Genomic DNA, 19,491 nt, shown 5'->3' with positions numbered 1-19,491 from the left:
ATAATTAAAAAATATCATAAATTTGTTACACATAGAACTACAATATAATATATTAATAATTGAATATTTCAAACTTGCAGAATATTTTTTCAATAATAATTTTTTTAAAATAACTTCATAAGTATTTCTTCAAACAACTATCGTTTCAAATAAGCTCTTAATAATATTTTATTCTTTTTTGATAACTAATGATCAATTTAATTCTTCTGACTAGTTTTGCTCTTCATTATTTTATTTTATGTTACATTTTCATTGTACTTTTGCCGTATGTTGTATATTGGGGTCATGTGATAATTTTTTGTTCTTTGAAATTGTAAATTGGGTTGATCATCAAATTTTCAATAATAATAAAAAAAATTACATATATAGTGCTCAATTCTTATAAATTTACATAACTCATGCTTAAAATTTTATTTTAATACAAGTAACATTTTTGTTATTAATGTAAAGATGAATTTGATTATAATAAGTGTTATTTTTTATATAATATTTATAATTATGAAAATTTAGATATGGGGTTAAATAAATATAAAAAATTTAGGGGTTAATGCCACTAACCAAACAAGGAGGGAATGCTTGCCCATTTTTGCGTTGTTGACAAAAGAACCCACGCAATACACGACCGCAGACTTTGGTGACAATCTTGCACTAATATCCGTCGGATTTAAAATGAAAGGTCGAAATCCTCTGATCAAATTAGGTGCACCCGTTGGATCGGAAGTAGACGGCGATGCGCAGTTTTCACTACAAGGCGCCTAAAAGGATCCGCCGACGACGACGATGTCGGAAAAGGAAAAACAAGGAGAGGAATAGAGGCCTCACCGAGGAGAGAGGAGAGGAAACCCTAATCCAAGTACCCATCAGCTCCACGCACTTTTTGCTACCGAAATTGACGATTCATATACCTCTGGGAAATTGCTGCAGCTCGTTGCGCCGCTAGCCCTAACTAGGGCTTCAACGCGGCGGTGAGCAAGTCTAGCGGATTCTAGTCCGGATCTTGTCGGAATTCGTACGGGGCCTGGGGGGTTTGTGGCGGATTCGAGCTCTGCCTCCCAGGGTGACTGGTCCTCGGATGGCGGATTGATCATGGTGCGCCTTCTAGGATTGAGCCGCTTCGGAGGGGATGAGGCCCCGCGTGAGATCACCCGCACGAATCCGGTGGTTGGTGAGGGAGGGAGTGGGGAGAATGGGTGGCTCATCCGGTTTTTTGACTCCGCCTTTTTCTGTGAGTGGATCGCAGTCAGCTATCTCTACAAGCATGAGCACCCCGGCGTCCGGGATTATCTCTGCAACCGGATGTACACGCTGCCGCTTGCCGGCCTTGAAAACTACCTCTTCCAGATCTGCTACATGCTGGTGCACAAGCCTAGTCCATCTCTCGACAAATTCGTCATCGATACGTGTTCGAAATCCTTGCGGATCGCCCTCAAGGTGCATTGGTTTCTGATGGCGGAGCTTGAGGACTCCGAGGACAGCGAGGGCATCAGCAGGATCCAGGAGAAGTGCCAGATTGCCGCCACGCTGATGGGGGATTGGCCTCCGCTAATCCGTCCGCCTGCTGGATCCTCGTCGAACCTCAAAAGCACCCCTAAACTCAACCGGATACTGTCGTCAAAGCAGCGATCGCCTTCGTTCGCCGTATCGCCTCCGCTGGGTTCTAGTTCTCCGACTGAGGAGAATCGAAACAACGGGAGCGCTGGAAATGACTGTAATGGCAAGGCATCAACATCTTCTGAAGAGGGCAAGCTGTTAAAAAAGCTCTTGCCGGGGCCCAAGGTCCTTGAGGCATTCTCTTTTAGGAAGTCCGCGGAGAAGCAAGAGGAGGAAAGCGATAAAGATGGGTTCTTCCGCAGGCTTCGCAGAGACAGCAAGGAGAAGGAGGACGAGCCCGACAGAGATGGTTTTCTTCGTCGGCTGCTCAGCAGGGAGAAGGATGAGGAGCTTACACCTAGTTCAGAGGGTTTCCTTAAGAGATTTTTTCGTGATAAGGATGGTAAAATAGGGGAAGACGTGGAAGAGGATGGTTTTCTCCGTAGAATTTTCAAGGATAAACATGAAGAAAGGAAAGATGGTGAGCACTGCAAGCATGGGAAAGAAGATACTTGCAATGGGAACATTGAGGAAGAAGAGAAGGAGAGTTTGTTCAGGAAGTTATTTAAAGAGAAAAATGATGAAAAAGCGGATGGTTTTAATGGTAGTCATGATGGAGAAGATAGGACTACTGGTGTTGTTGATGAAGAAGAGAAGGAAGGATTTTTTCGTAGGCTTTTGAAGGATAAGAATGAAGAGAAGAAGGAGATTGGATTAAAAAATGAGGAGGCGCGGAGCAGCAGGACAGCTGAGGATGATGATAAGGATGGTTTTTTTCGGAGAATATTTAAGGATAAGAATGAAGAAAGAAGTATTACTGCACATGTTAAGAACATGGATGAAGAAAGAGCAAGCAAAAGCGCTGATGGTGATGAAAAGGATGGCTTTTTTCGTAGAATATTTAAGGAAAAGAATGAAGAAAAAAAAATTTCAGGGCATTCCAGGAATGAGGATACGGAAAAGCTTAGCAGAAATAGTGTGGATGATGAAAAGGATGGTTTCTTTCGCAGAATTTTCAAGGATAGGAATGAAGAGAAGAAAGATTTTGTGTCTGAGAGGACTGGTGATGAAGAAAGGCTTAGCAGGAGTATTGAGGATGATGAGAAAGATGGTTTCTTGCGCCGAATTTTCAAGGAAAAGCATGATGAAAGGAAGGCTGCTGTACATCAGAGGAGAGTAGATGAAGAGAGATGTAGCAGAAGTGCCGATGATGATGAAAAGGATGGTTTCTTCCACAGAGTATTCAAGGAAAAAAATGAAGAAAAACGGGTTTCTGATATTGAAAGGAATGAGGATGAAGAAAGGTTATGCAAGAGTAATGATGATGATGAAAAGGATGGTTTTTTCCACAGAATTTTCAAGGACAAGCATGATGAAAAAAAAGTTTCTGGCCATGAGCGGGTTGAAGAGGTAGACAAGCCAAGGAGTACCATCGATGATGACGTTGGAAAGGAAGGGTTCTTTCGTAGGCTTTTTAAGGACAAGCATGAAGAAAAGAAAGATGAGGATCACGATAGAAAACAAGAAGAGAACCAGACTAATGGAAATTTGGTGGAAGAGGAGAGTTCTGAGTTTTTGTCATTTCGCAGGTTGTTTAGGGTGCATCCTGAAGATAATAAGAATGCTTCTATGAGTAGAAAACATGATGGTCCATATGATAGTAGTATTGGAAATGAGAACTTTTTCCGGAGGCTATTTCGTGATCGTGATCGTTCTATTGAAGATTCTGAGCTTTTTGGTTCAAAGAAACCAAGAGAGGTATCCATGATCTATCATATTACAGTGCATTTTCAGTTTGTTCTTTATGATGGCACTCTACTTTCTTGAATAATGTTCAACAATTGACTACTATTCCAATTGGTTCTTGTTGTGTCCCTCTCCTTAGCTTTTTTTTCAGTTTTATCATTATATCTAGGCAGAATTTTTTTTTCATTCTTACATGAAGCTATTTGATATGCTTCCTTTAATGCAGTTACGATACCCAAAATAATAATTGCATAACGCTCTGCTCTTAGGAAGCAAAGCGTATTCCTTACAGCTTTAGGGCTACATAGTATAATTCTTCTCAAAGTGCAGTATGTAGTGTGTCACACGTTTAGTTTTTTAGAAAATATCTTGCTTCTGTTCCTCATTATGTTATCCATTTTAATTTGATCTTCCACAATGTTTATGCACTCGCTGCATATTATACTCTTTTAATCATTGGCCCAAGTTTGTTCAGACAAATATATCAAACATTCTAAAAGGACATCAAGAGTTCATAGGCTCCAACATGTCATTCAGGCCTGTGTTAGTGCAATAGATGAATTATTGAATTATATTTTGTATCTTAAAAGGTCTGATGCGTTGCAGAATAAGTGTGTGTGCATTTTTGAAATGCCATGAACAAGAAATACCAGTAAAAGCAGATCCCCAAATAAGCTTTCACAGAATTATGTAAGCTATTTAAGTACTTATAGGTATGTTTTCCTTCAGCTGTATTCATTGATGATGAACTTCCTGTTCTACGAATTTTAAAGCTTGTATGATGAATTCCCATAAGTGTGAGAATAAATAAAACCAAGCAATTATCTATGCTGATTTGCTCCATTAGTAACTGATGCTTAGTCTATCATTGTCCCTTCTATATGAAATACTAAGTGTTGTTACATTCTCGTTTTAGAGTTAGCGGGATGATAATGTTTTCTCCTTGATTATTCTTTGAAGTGTGAATTAAATTATACAGCCAAGTTCATGGTTTTGATCAAACTATGTTGTTGTTTAACAATTTATCTATTTATAGTCATTTTTCAATTATGCGTAGCAATCACGCCCTGGCTCACCAAGGCAGCGGCTGGAAAGGTCATCCACAAAGCCACCATTGCCAGATCATTTGATTTCACAAATTCGAAAAGGAACATATCATGCATCCCTAGAGTTTGTTCAATGTTTATGTGATACTTCGTATGGCTTGGTGGACATATTCCCTATTGATGATCGAAAGGTTGCTCTTCGAGAGGTAAAGTTTCAAATGCTAATGAGCTTTAGCTGAATTTTAATTTATCTCCTTTGTTTTGGTATGCTAATTAATCTTGTGACTTTATTTGTGTTACCAGTCCCTTCAGGAAATCAATTCTCAAATTTCTGAATTTCAAAAAAGTGGAGGTACTCTCTTAAATCTCGTTGACATATTCTATCCAAGTGCTGCTAAGAACTTGCCATTGTATACATGAATGTCATGTATATCACATAGAAACAGGAGCTTCAAACGCCATTTCATGATGTCTTTTTCCATAATTGTATAAATTAATCTACAGTTATCCTTGGTTAGAAACTTGAATATCTCCAAAGTTTTCTTTTTTTTTTTGGTTATTATGTTCTGGTGATAAACATGTCCATAGCAGCATCATGTTTTAGAAATCTATAGTGATGTTGTCTTTTTAATTGTTCTATATTGTCTGTGACCAAAAAGCATAATTCTATTGTTCTGCAAACTGATACGCCTACGCCTCCTATTCAAAGTGATGGAGGATTGACGGGAGCAGGAGAGGCAAGCCGGTTCAAATTAGATTGGACTGGACTAGCTCTACCCAGCCAGCTAGCTGCATCCTAGAGGCGTGGGATACTTAGGAGAGGTCGGGCACGATTTTAGCACTTGGGTGGGGTGGGGTCCACACAGCTGCTAATCACGTATGAGAGGAGGGGAATCAAGGGGGGGTTTGAGAGGAGGGGAATCAAGGGGGAGAGTTTGAAAGGGAATTTTGAAGAGTATTTATAAGGTTAATTGTGTAAGGTTTGTTTTATGTTTTAGTTGGTTGTATTTTTTCTTTTATCTCGGTGTTCCTAGCAGCATCTAGGGTTTGTGGAGAGACGATTTATCTTTCGAATTGTAGATCAACGTTGTATCTTGTTTGATTTCTTTGTTATTAGTAAAGTCAGCCTTTATTGTTCTGGTTCGTATCAAATTGGTATCAGAGCAAGATCTTAGAGGATTGATGGCATATAAAGTGGGTGTATTCGAAGGAGAAGTAGGCCAAATCAAATTAATGGAGGAAATGTTTGTCACCATGGAGGATAAGTTTTTTTTCCATTGAGAACCGTATGGATGATTGATTTGGGAGTATGGAGGAAATGATGAAGAGGCTTCTGGAGATGCAATCCAAGGTCCCGACGACAGTTCAAGTTGTAAACCCTAACCAAGGGTTAATCAAATAATCCTTAGCCAGTTTGAATGGGAAGGGGATTGAACGAGAGGGCGACAAGGAGGAAAGCATTTATCAACAATAGCTTCCCCTTAGGACTTATACAGGAGGGGTGGTGGAAGCTTACGAGGGATGATGATGGGCTAAAAACTGGAGAGGTGTTGCAAGGGGCACGACTAAGGAAGGAGAGAAGCGGAGGTGGAGTATGGCTATGACCAAAGAAAGAAGCTCCGTGCTCTTCTAGGACTTCCTAATCTCCCTCAGCATAGTTGTTCAGGGACGAAAACGATGGGGTTTCTTCACGCCACCAGTCATAGGAGCTAACTTACTTGCCACCTTTGTTGGCACCTGCTTTCTTATGCTTTGTCGGTGGACTTGCAAGCGGTTTGCTTTGTCCTCTCCATCAAGGTGGTTTGGGCTCAGGCTCGCGAGGACATGGGAACGAGGTTGTCACTGGAGGCAAAAAATTGTTTGTTGCTTGTAAAGTGTAGAGATGGAATTCTCATGGGAATATGCTGGCAGAAAGAAATTTTTATGGGAGACAGGGTCTATTGGAGGAAGATATCTTGTGGAAGGAAGAATTCTTGGTGATAGCTGACTGCAAGGAAAGACTGCAGTGCAGAGAAACTGCTCTGCAAGACTAGTGAGAACTCCGGCCTGAGGAGGGCCTACAGAAGGAAATTCTGGTTGCAGGATGGAGTTTTGCTTCTAGTTCTTGCAAGAATGAGTTTTGGGGGCTAAGGTCTGCAGGGAGAGGAGTTCCGACCGCTATGGCCTACAGGCAGAGAGTTCCAGCGACTAGTGAACTGTAGTGGAAAGAGTTCCAACAGCTAGGGCATGTAGGCAGAGAAGTTTTTACAGCTAGGGCCTGCAGGTAAAGAGTTTCGGCTACTAGTTCGTGTAGGATGACAGGTGGTTGCAGAGAAGAGATTTGTTGAAGAGAAATTCTTATTGTGGGAGGGGCAGAGAAAAAAATCTTGCAGTGAGAATCTGATGCAAGTAGATTTTTGCATGGAGTTCTCTCTTGCTAAAGGGATTTGTTATTAAGTTTACTTCTGCCGCCTGAATCTTCCTAGCGGCAGAAGAGATTATGCAAGGAAATCCAACATAAGGGCTAAATAGAGGAGGCGGATGAGGGGGGTCTGCAGTTAGGGAAAGCTTGTCGGCTTTCTAAGAATAGGAAGTTTCCGGCGGCAGAAGATCTTCTTCTCCTTCTACAGAGACTCTGGGGTTTGTTTAAAGTCTTTGATACCATTTAGGTTTTGAGAATAGAGCGAAATACTTTTTTGATATGAAAGGGGTATCGATACAGCTTATATGAACCCTAAAATAGGAAAAATATAACACATATGTCCCTAATATTACAATTAATCAATTTATGATATTAATCGGAGATAAAAAGAAAAATATAAAACAGGAAATATCAACAAAGTTTTTCTTCTCGAAAAAAGAAAAAAAGTAAGTTCATCAACCACCACTATCCCACGTTATATGCGGTTTGCTGCTAGTGGCTCACAGATAATACCAAGCTCATAAAATTATATGTAAATTTAAGAAGAAAGATGTTGTCAATCTGCATTAGGGCTGATTTTCTACTAGGCCCCAAGTTATATCAAGGTTTTATAGGCGTCAAATCAGCCTGCTCTATTTTGTTAGGGCGTTGAATTGGTTTGCTGAGTCATATCTGGGTATTGAATTGATCATTTTAAGTCCATTCAATTGAGAACAGCTAATGCAAATTTTACGTGGTTTCCTAGAAATGCATATATGGTTTTTGCAAGTTATATCACATGATACTATTTTTAATTATTTGATTTGCTTTATTTTCAGTATTTATTATTGCAGTTAAAATATAGTATTATAATTTTGAATTAATAATAAGTTTTATTAATTTGTCTATAACCAGTCTTATATATGGCTTTGGATAATCTAACATTGAACTTATTTTTTCTTCTTTTTGAGGGCGAGTTCATACACGTTATGTGAATTTTAGGGTTTAGGGATAATGATACTCAACACATTTTGAGATGTGAGTGTCTCTCATTTTTATCATCCACATCAATATCTAATTTGTATTAGGTTATGTTTATTTTCAATAAATTTGTGCTCATATATTGCAATTAACTAGTAAATAGCTTCATTTATTGTAGTTATTAGTCATTATCATACATATAAATTATATTAGTGAGATTTACATAAATACCACATGATTCTTATGTATATACATTTCTAACTCCTAATTTTTTCATTTACTCACATCAAAACATATTCATGAAAACATGTATTTAAGATGTATTTCACTTTAGATGAGTTACTGATAATAGTATGTTTGATGTGATTTTGATATTATAATGTTATTTAAGTAACTTAAAGATTTATTTATTAGACACATAAATAAGAATTCAATCATAGTCTGTAAATTCCTTATAATCTTAATGTTGACATTAATGTTTACTGGGTTTTTTCTGACTGCATGCAATCTTAAATATTGGGTGACAGCAGTGCAATCTGATTTCTTCATGTCAAGTATGAAATTGTAATTTAATACTTCATTTTCTAAGTTATGCCGCTTTAATAAGGACACAATCGGTAATATTGTTCTCCTTTTTTTTTGTAATCTTTATGGAGACTGACTAGATAGCGAATCTATTTACTTGTCACAGTAGTTCATGTGTGAAGCATTAAGAAAGATTAAGAGAGCCTAAATTTAATAAGTATAAAGCTTTTTAGATAGGTTTGTTGGGCCGACTCTATGTTGTAGTTCTATGTTCCATTACTCTATGTTGTAGTTCTATGTTCCATTACTTTTTTACTTTATAGAATTTCAAAGTAATATTTCTCCATTCATTTTGCATTCGTGAAATCATCATAAAGCCTAATCTCTCTTGAATTCTTTGCTAGTTAAGCATTCTTAAATAATTCATTTGGCGGTCATGTTTGATCTAAATTTTGTTCCACATTTGTTCAGACCTTTTTTATCACCAATCGGTGCAATTTTGACCTGCATTTTTATCTTTTCTTCACTTGACTACTGGTATACAAAATGGAATGACTTTTGTAATGATATTTGATTTAAATAAATAAAATTTATCAATTTATATTTTTTTTACATATTTGAACTGTAGGCCTGTGCTTCCCTATGGGAAAGGGGATGTATCGTGTTGTCCATATACCAGAGGATGAAGCTGTACTTCTTAATTCCAGGGAGAAGGCACCTTATTTAATATGTGTTGAAGTTTTGAAATGTGAATCACCTAGGTATGAAATTTATTCTCATATCTATTTGTTCTTCATCATTTATTTCGGTGTGGTTTATTTCTTTGGGATTTGCCCTCATCATTTTTCTAGTGTATTTAATCAAAAGCATGTTTTATATGAACTCCTAACCGTATTGATGTTTGTTTATTTTTTCCTAATCAGCCAAACAAAGATGACATCTGATGTTCAAAAACTCTCTAGAGGAATAATTCCTCTAGCAAATGTAGATGTGCAGTCACCAAAGCCTCCTCCATGGGCATTTCCTCTTTGGAGCAAACATCCAGTTCATCATTTTGATACAGATAGAATGTTGAAAAATACATCACAAGCTATTGACCAGGTTATGGCTCAGTTATGGGAAGCTAAAGTAAAAATAGTTCATGTTAGCTTATTGGTCGATGATCAGAAGGCCGGCACATCAAGGGATAGTGAAGAAAATGATCCGATTTCTATCAGTGATTTGAATAACGATTTTATGGGAAATTCTGATGAAATTTTGGAAAGTGTGATGGTTAAGTTGTCGGCCATTCCTGGGGTTAACATGGAAGATGTAGTTGAACAAGAAGCACCTTGTCGGAAGGAACATCGTCGTGTTCCCAGCACTATTGCATTTGAGGAAGTAAAGGTGGGCCTGTAAGTGAGATGGAGTTATATATCTAGAAATGAAAGGCAATTTTGGTGGCATATTTTTATTATTATTGCAATAATTTTATAATGCTTCCAAATGCTTATTTTTATGATGCTTAAATATCCTCTTAACATTTTTCTATGCCACTTATTTTGTAAAAAGGTTGCCTTTTTTCTCATGTAGGCAAAAGCTGCCAGTGGTCAGACACCTCCTGGACTCTCTCTAAAGGGTGCTGGTCAAAATTCGCCTGATCAGCAGCCAATGGTGAAAATTTTGCTACATAATTTTTGTATAACTGAATGAATGCAGCATCACTCACTATAATTAATTATTTCTTGACAGGTAGTAAATGGTGGAGTTCCTAAACCAAGTGATGCATTATCTGGTGAATTATGGGAGGTTAAGAAAGAAAGGATACGCAAGTTGTCTCCGTATGGGAAAGTTTCTGGTTGGGACTTGTGCTCTGTAAGTTTTTTTCCTTAAAATTCCTCTTTATAGTGGGTGCAGAATTCATATAATTGGTGCTTAAGCAGAATTTGATATAGATTTTATTTAGTTCTGGAGGCCCACTTTGCATCTCTACAACCAATTTTGTATGTGACTGCATGAACTTTTTCACAATGAATAACAAACAGATATAGAGAATGCATAATTATAGGTTCTGTTTGGGGAAGCAGCCCAGAGATTTGTTTCAGCAGGCAGTCCTGGCTTCCCTATAGAAATATGGCTTTCCTAGATCTGCATGAGGGTGAGAACAGAAGCAGGACTACTGCTGGGCCATGGGCTGCTTCCATGCTCTCAAATAGGCTTTTTTTTTAAACATTAGTTATACTTCCAAAAAGATATCAGCATATAATGGCTTTTTATCCGGGACATTTTTTATTTAGGACATGCAAACAGCTAAGTTCATTCAGATTATGAGTCTTTTTTATGTTGTTGTATGTATTCCAGCTGATATCTGTTAGTATGGTGATACCCAGGAAATTATGCAAACTCTTTTGAGTTTCAATCCTATCAGGTAGTCACCTTATTTTTATAAGAATAAAGTACACAAATAAAGTTACACTTAAATTGGTGCTTGGCCACCACCCATATAGTGACTCCTTATATTTGTATCACCATCCTTATTAAGCAGTATCCCAACAAGTTTAGCTCAGTTTTATGAATCTTCAATTTTTTATTCATTCCTACTTATTTTTGCCTGAGTTGTTAATCTATTCTTCACAAATCATTTGAACAACTTTTGTCATGTTATCTTAGGTCTCTCTATTTCTTCCTAATCCTATAAGACTATTTTTATCTATTTGCCTGAGTTGGTAGTCTATTCTTCACAAATCATTTGAACAAGTTTTGTCATGTTATCTTAGGTCTCTCTATTTCTTCCTAATCCTATGAGACTATTTCTTCTATTTGTATAATGAGTTCATTTGTCACCCTTCATTGAATATATCCAAACCAGCTAAATATATTTATAATTTTCTTTATTTTCAATAGAAGTAAATTTTATTTTTCCTTTAATATAATCAATTTTCAACCAACGATTCCTAATTTTGCATACAACATTTTTAATATTCTTATTTCTGTCATGCTCGACCTATACAAATATTTCTTGAAAATTAGAATGAGAACTGAGGGGAGTAGAAAATTGAAGTTTTTATTGTATTTTTGTGTAAAAATGGGTGAAAAGTTAACTCTCACATGCGATGTACTTTAATTATCATGTCATATTTGTTAGCATCTCTTCATATTGTATATGACTGAAATATCTCTTCAATCATCTGATTTCTGATTCAAATAAGGTACTTCAGTAAACTCATTTTTTTAAATTGTAAAATTTTGGTGGAAAATTAGAAATTAGTTATCTGATCTTTCAAGCTAACCCTCTACTGGACAATCTGAGCACTTAACATTTATCTATATAATATGATTATAATTTACACAACTTATTTTGGACTGAATATCTCAAATTTAATATAGTGAGTTGATATTTAATTTGATGCATCAGATAATGAGAATTTTAAACTTTTCACAAGTAAAAGATGCTATGTTTGCTGTCAAATGGGTTGGGGGTAGCACAATTGTACGGTAGTTTTTATTTTGGGAAGTGCATACTTTCATAAAGTGGGTATGGCTTCCAATCGTTACTTTTTGAGAGGAAAATACCTGGGAGTGCACCGAGGAAATTCTAATTCGTTAACATAAACAAAAAATAAGGTCATGATTTTAGAATTGTTAATGTTTATTGTTGTAAGGTATACATCTCAAAGAGCATAGTTGGCATTTGAAGTGATTGACCTTCATTCCAATTTGCTTTCCTCCATCTAGACTGAACTAGCTTAATGTGAAAGGAAATGAAGGTGCTTGTTTTTTTTAGATATTTTATTAAAGTACCTGATTGGTCCAGTGCACATTTTTAATCTTCTTTTTTCGGTTCATCATGACTGATTGATCCATCTTAATGGCATGTAATTTATATGAGCTGCTACATCTATGATATATATCAATCAGGAACTCAATCTAAACATATGAAATAAGGGCCTTTTGGTCATCTGCTCTTCCAACTGAGCTATATTGAATAATTTCCATGTGTCATCTTAATAGTTATTTTTTCATGTAATTAAATTTGATTGAAGAACTAAATTAGCTTTGACATTCTTTGCTTTTCTCCTTCTTAATTCTTATGCATGGTCTGCTTAGTATAACGCTTTCTACTAGATGACTCCTACCTATCCAGTGGAATGATGGACTGAAGTGTTTGTTGGCCGCCTGATGGCTTCATTTTTTGCATTATTAGTGTTTATGTTTTTTAGTTTCCACGGTATAATTACAAGATGAAGTTATGTAGGAAAAAGAAATCATTATTTGCCCTGCTTGAATCATTTTGCTGTTATATTTGTGCACTTTTAGTCATGATTTTTAATTTCCATGCTTGAGAGGGTTTTTTAATTCCTTGTCTCATAGTACTTCTTAGCTCATATATTAAATTATCATGATTAATGTTTTTTGACTTGGTTTTCTCTACTAGTTATCATCCAAGCATACTTAATTATTTGTTCATGATATATCAGTATACTAATCTCATTCAGTATTTTTTTTTAATATTTGCTCTAACTAAATTTTCTATGTTGTTTGGTACCATGGTGGGTTTTGTTGGGTTTCGTGTTGTTCTAGTTGCTACGAGATGATTTATTGAAAATATCTTTGATTGTGGATATCCATGCATGTCAGAATAATTGATCTAGCATACATTTGTTCGTGCTTGATGAAGAAATGCAAGTCTTAATTGATTCTCATGGTCCTAGTAGTATCTTTTACATAACTTTTCTGGCTTAGGTTTTTTATTAATTATATTTTGTCAAGCAGGTTATTGTCAAGAGTGGTGATGATTGTAGACAGGAGCATCTAGCAGTACAACTGGTGGCTCATTTTTATGGTAATTCCTATATTTTTCTTTTTCTTTAGGTTAGTTATTTTTAGAAGTTGTTGATGTTACGAATGATTTCTCATTCTATCATTGCTGTCCTTATTGTTCATCTTTCTTTTTTTGATTAATCATTCTTAAAATTTAAATCTCCCTTTTTTTGAATTAAAATATTTTTGATTTTATTATGCTGCTTGCCTATTTGTATTCGATCTTCTTTTGGAGTAAAAACTTTAATATCGTTAGTTAACTCTTTCTGGGGATCAAATTCTGGAGATTTTTTTTTAATTTCTTATATCTAGAAGTAACACTTGATCCCTACCTTTTTTTTTGTGGCTTTTTCATGCTCATTATATCATAAAAATTATATTTGGTTTATCTTATGTTATAAATTTTGAATATTTTTTAAAAATTCTGTGTGCTTTGGTTGAGATGATAGAAATATATGAGAAAGGGCATGAATTAGAAAAGCACCTATGAGGGGCCCTTAACTCAATTGTAATAGTTGGAAAATTTGGAGTATATAGCATCAGATTAAGCATGCCACTTGACCTTACAAGCAGTTTAATTCTATCTACATATGATCAATCACTTCCTTATTGTATAACTTTGTTTTTGCACACTGTACGAACTTGGGTTGAAAACATATTAGATATAACATTGACCACGTTTAACATACCGGATATTCGAGATTCCTGCTCTCATTCCTATACACGGCCTTCTTGATTTCTTTTTTTTTTTTGAAGATTTGTACAAAAAAAAATTATGATTACATATATTAATATGTTCTTTGGCATGTTTGATAGTACTTTTAGTTATCTATAATATTTAGAAATTGATGTTGATAATGACAATTGGCATGCCATGTTCAACAATTTTAAATTTTTTGTAATCTCATGTTTTTTTTTTTTTTTTTTTGTTTTTTGTCCTATTTTGTTCCCTGTGCTTTATAAGAAAGGACTCTGTAGAAAGAGATCTTCTCATAAAAGAATTCTATGCTAGGAAGAAACTAGTTGTCTTTATTTATTGCGGGTATGTATATGAAATTCATTATATATTTCATTGATGAATTTTTTAGGAAAAAATTAATTGCTTGAAAGTAATTGCAATGAACAGTAGAAATTTATAGAAAATCTAAAATAGAAGACTCAAAAAATACTCGATTTGGTGAGATTAGCATGCCTGCTTCTCCCCTTAATAGAGAAATATGTTTAGTATAATTTAGAAGAGCACATTAAATATTCTGACACAATCGTTTATGTTGTTGGAATTTAGTGAAGAACAAAAAAACTGAGAAACTTGGTGAAGAAAATATTATTTTAATGACCTAGAGTGATAAACTATGCTTACAGCAACTTAATATTTTCTATAGCTAGTGAAATTGCCTCAAGCATTATTGTATTTTTGCAAGGCCAATATGCTTGGGCTAATATGCTTGCACCATTTTGGTTGCTGCACATCAAGAAAACCATAATTAAGAGGGAGAGGGCTGAGTGATCTCGCTCTCTCTTTAGCTTACATTTTCTTAATTATTTCAAATTCAGTACTTATATAAGATGGGCATGCTAGTTATAGATCTGTGATGAGTAGAATGCTATATATTTTCAATGTTTGTGGATCTGGAAATATGATTAGTAGATGCATCCATTGAGATTGGCACCAGAGTTCTCTAGGTTAGAAACTAAGCATGCTGCTTGAGCCAAGGCCTTTTGATAGTTTCACTCTCTCATTCCTCTTTATTTGATTTTGATTCTCAAAACGGAAGGAAATAAAAACCTAGAAACTGCACCAAGGATGTTTTTCTCACTTTCTCTTCTCTAATTGTTTCACTTATATGGTCTACAATAGCAGGTGAAGCTGTTTATTTCTTATATGTTCTTACTCTTCACAACTTCTATATCATCCTTCAAGCACATAGGCAAATTAACTCCTGAAAATTCAATGAAAACACTATATTTGGTTTTATATTTATGACTTAAGGAGGTGAAAATTTAAAGTTATTTAGGTTCAATTATAAATTTAATTAATTCATTAAGTTAGCAATAAATTCTTGGCATGTAGTTGCTCAATAAAATAACAGCGATAATTAGTAGTTGTTCAATAAAATAACAGCGATAATTATTTTTTAATCAATAAATCCATCTGTTTTGAATTTTGTGCTGATATTGTATTGTTAAAGTTGGACTCCACCATTTACTAGTGTTCTGTCTATAACGTATATGTTCTGATGCACTTGAACTTGGGTTATAAGAGTGTGTGATCTTCTACATAAACTCTTGTTGACAACTTAATTCAATCAAGTAAATTTTGTTTGTTGTGCTAGTTTATGTAATGAAATTCTTTATATTATGAAATTTAGAATGTTTCTAATTATGGTTATTGCTTACAAGATATATATATATATATATTTATTTATGGATGCCTCCAAAGGTATTTCTAAAGAATTTATTTAACAATAATTTTTCATTTTGAGTCTGTCATTAGATATCTTATTCATAACAATTAGCTCTGTCGAGGATCACAAGAATATGACTTCTATTCTCTGCATTGCTTGATTTCATTAGTGTAAGTAGTTCTTTGGGTGACATGCTTGTTACAAGAAGTATCTAATCTTTTTAAGGCCCTTAGGTTTTTAGTTGATACCAATTTATATATATTGATGATAATTGATGTTTCCTTAAAATTACAAGGCTTCAATTGATTTGAGTTGTCTAACTGTGACATCAAGATATGTTCTTCAATAATTTCCTATTACCTTGGTAAAATGAAGCAACAAAACCTCTTGATCTTAATCATCAGACTGAATCAAGACATGTGAATGCTCTTCCGTCAGATCCATTTAAACCAAGCTTAAAATTTGAGGTGCCAACTAAGATCCAAAGGTTCAATTTTGATCACATTCAACCCCGATATTTGAGTCATACAACTTGGTTTCAAGCCCCAACAACATGGATTTTTGATTTAAAAGCTTATATTGTGTTTGAGGCGGGTGCTGCTTTTCCAATAAGCCGCTATAAAATTGCTTCCTGGAGAAGCAACTTTTCAAGAGTTATCAGAAAGTTGCTGATGAAGAAACAGGTGTCTGTTTGAGAGATCTGTTGTGTTGTTGTTTTCGACGAGAAAGATTGTTTTGCCATTTTATATGTACTATATTCAAATAAGTGTAGTTTTCGGAATATTCAGAACTAAATAATAGAAAGAGTTGTTACTAAAAAAACTAATAGTCCAATTCAAAATACTCTAATACACAAATGACTACAATAATGAGAACAACCATAGTAATCAACAAGCTTAAAATGATGTTTGTCTTGAATTCCTGATGATCTAGTCTTTGGAACAATCTTCTCTCCATTCCTCTCATAAACTTATCACGGTCTAGAGGGACCTCATCAGTATCATCAACCCAACGGAAGAAGTTGCAATCTGCAGGAGTCTTTTTTCTGGGATAAGAATAAAATCTTCTCTTCTAGTTGTCTTGCCTTCTGGCCTGGTACTGAACACACTTATCGCCACAATAACACAGCGGAACTTTCGAAGTGTTTGATGATCTTGAACTCATATTTCATTTTATTATAATACAATATTACTATAACAACAATAACAACAACAAAGCCTTAATCTCACTACGAAGGTTCGGCTACATGAATCCTTTTTCTCCATTGTGTCCTATCTAGTGTCATAGTTTCATTTAGTTTTAATTAATTAAGTTCATTTCTTATACAATAAGCCCAAGTCTTCCTAGGTCTACCTCTGCCTTTCTTAACATAAGTCAAATCTAAAACATGTACTCTTCTAATTGGATAATCAGATGGTCGACTTTTGATGTGACCAAACCATCTAAGACGACTCTCTCTAATTTTATCCTTCACTGGAGCAACACCAACCCTATCACAGATATATTCATTTCGCATTGTCTCTAAGTTGATACAACATAATACAACATTGCTTTAATTAAAAAAAATTTAAGATGATACAACATTTGAGAAATTCTAAAAAATATTAGCTGTCTTAAAATTAAAAATTAAAGTTTATTGGCACACAAAAAGAAATGTGCAACAGAGATTGCTAGATATATTTTGAAAAAAAAAACATCCAGAGAAAAACATAGAGATGAAAGATGAATCATCAACTACAAATAACTATGTGATGCTACATAAGTACAGTCGTTGCATTCATCAAAGCATCATTAATTTTCTCTCTTAATTGTAACATCTCAATGCCTTCTCCCTTACTAGTGTTATATTTGTTCGTTCTAAAGTCCTCTTTTTGCTCCGAAAGTCCGATTTGATGTTGATTAGCTTCCTCAGGCATGTAGGTAGGATCATCTTCTAAGACCCTATCGATATCATTTCAGGATGGATGCCTCCGCATAAAATTATGGAGCACGGTCGTTGCAACAACTATCTTCACTTGTTTTTTTAAAGAATACGCAGACAAATCTCATAGTATGACCCACTTCTTCTTTCATACACCAAATGCTCGCTCCATGACATTCCATAATAACGAGTGTCTTTAGTTGAAGGGCTCATTCCTCCCTAATCACTTGGCTGTTGCGCTCGAAGTCAATGAGGTGATATCTCGTGTCGGGAAATGCATTCAAAAAACCACGTTGCAGTGGATTTTCCTAATAAACAAGATAATATTTTTTCTGAATAATGATAATATTAGTGGATTAGTTTAAATGAAAATATAATAGTGATGGATTATTAAATGCACCAACCTAGCGGAGGCATCAGGAATTTGTATTAGAACTGTTGGGTTGCAAATTTAAATATTCTATTGTTGTGTGCATTCTTTTTCCCAACCAGTCATCACGAGTGTAAAACAAATGTTGAAATCACATACTCCATTATATTTTGTTTAGTAGTCCTACACCTTCCGTTATAAACTTTCTTTTTCTCATTTCTCACGTGTGTATCAACTTGCATTTCTTCAATTGCTTCGATGCTGCCCTTTTTATAAAAAATGTGTCACAATATAGACTTTTTATAAATTTTCTTTAATATATTACAGTACGAATAGAATGAGATCAACATGTACATCGCATCTCTACAGATTTTTTTAGATGTTTGAGCAAAAGATGGGTTCAGTGGTTTGACGAGCCATTTTAACTAAAGAGTTGACACCACCTTGGAAATATGTGTTGATCATCTCTGTATTGTGTTGGAAACGCTCAGAAGGAGCACGAATGGACTTATGGTGTGACATAATGAGAAGCGTGATAATAGGACTTCTCGGGATGTAAATCGTGAAGATCCATGCAAACCAAATGTGGATTGCAAGTCATATAATAAATCACATAATATAGCTTTCGACATTTGAAACATGCTGTGAATCTGGCTTTGATGAGCTTCCATTAGTTCACCAACTCATTTATCACTCATAGTTGACGATGACACAACGTGCTTACAAATGTCTTAGGCAATACTCATGAATCAGACAAACTGTGCTGGTAACGATTGTCGCTTGCTCAATTATATAATCCCCTCATCATTTGGTAGCTCCGTTTTTTTAACAGAATAATATTAAGCTTATTTCAAAAGAACATGTTATTCTCAATGCAAGTTAATTCTTAACTTGCGTACAATGAAAGAAGTTTAACTACAGAAATCCACAAATAATGAAACGTCAGAAATAGTACCTTCGAGTCATAATTTAGAGTGGAAATGTCAAATACTACAAATAGACATTCTGATATAGTAGCAACAAGTAAAAAATCAGAGGTTCATGTCATCTAAGTAATTTGACTCTAAAAAATAACAGAGGTTAGGAATCTTCTGTTCAGGAAGGAGCGTGAAGAAAGCCTCTCACTCGTTTTGATCTTCAAGAAGCTTTACGACAAATAAGTAGAGGGGCATGCCAACAAATTTTTTTGGAATTGAATCAAGTAGCATGACAACATATATCATTGTTGGGTATGCATATAGAGCAGTGCGAGCACTTGAAGTGATACTGGTGCAGTTTTTCGTCAGCTGTGAAATTTGCTGGGATAAATGAGTTGTCATAACTTTAGTTTTTTTTTTCTTTTTTTTTTTTGTCGAGGGTGCGAGTCGCTTGAAGTGACTAGACTTTGCTTGGTCTTTTTCATCTGATTGTTCCTCGTAGACCTCATTGGAATGAGCACATTCGGGCTCATCCAAATTAGTGGTGGGCTCTTCTGTTGTAGCTCAGACATTGATGTCTGTTGCTACAACACTGATGAATATATTATCTAGCTTCTTCTCCCGCTCCGGGTCAATGCCAGCAAGTCTAAATTTTTTTGCATTCTGTAAAATCTACAATTGATAAAATTAATTTCTAAGAAACAGAATTTTAAACTAATTATGAATTTAATATATTCTACTTGCTGAAATTTTCTTTTGCTGCCACTCCTCAAGTGCATCAATCATTTTCCTTATAGGGTCCTATTCTAA

General features: G+C 35.1%; 1 protein-coding gene across 1 annotated transcript in view; it reads left to right on the top strand.

Moving 5' to 3' along the window:
* Window positions 1–619: 619 nt before the first annotated feature.
* The window catches only part of LOC110029250 (phosphatidylinositol 4-kinase beta 1-like), a 43,362-nt gene continuing 24,490 nt past the window's right edge, over window positions 620–19,491 (top strand). The window contains exons 1-8 of the mRNA XM_020731454.1: window positions 620–3,348; window positions 4,394–4,588; window positions 4,686–4,734; window positions 8,897–9,029; window positions 9,192–9,654; window positions 9,841–9,921; window positions 10,000–10,122; window positions 13,021–13,090. Of these exons, the coding sequence (XP_020587113.1) occupies window positions 1,087–3,348; window positions 4,394–4,588; window positions 4,686–4,734; window positions 8,897–9,029; window positions 9,192–9,654; window positions 9,841–9,921; window positions 10,000–10,122; window positions 13,021–13,090 (3,376 nt within the window). The 5' untranslated portion in view covers window positions 620–1,086. The remainder of the gene's footprint in view (window positions 3,349–4,393; window positions 4,589–4,685; window positions 4,735–8,896; window positions 9,030–9,191; window positions 9,655–9,840; window positions 9,922–9,999; window positions 10,123–13,020; window positions 13,091–19,491) is intronic.

The sequence above is a fragment of the Phalaenopsis equestris genome, unplaced genomic scaffold (genome assembly GCF_001263595.1).
Source record: "Phalaenopsis equestris unplaced genomic scaffold, ASM126359v1 Scaffold000002, whole genome shotgun sequence".
In the NCBI taxonomy this organism is placed as follows: domain Eukaryota; kingdom Viridiplantae; phylum Streptophyta; class Magnoliopsida; order Asparagales; family Orchidaceae; genus Phalaenopsis; species Phalaenopsis equestris.
This window is presented reverse-complemented; position numbering and strand designations above follow the sequence as displayed.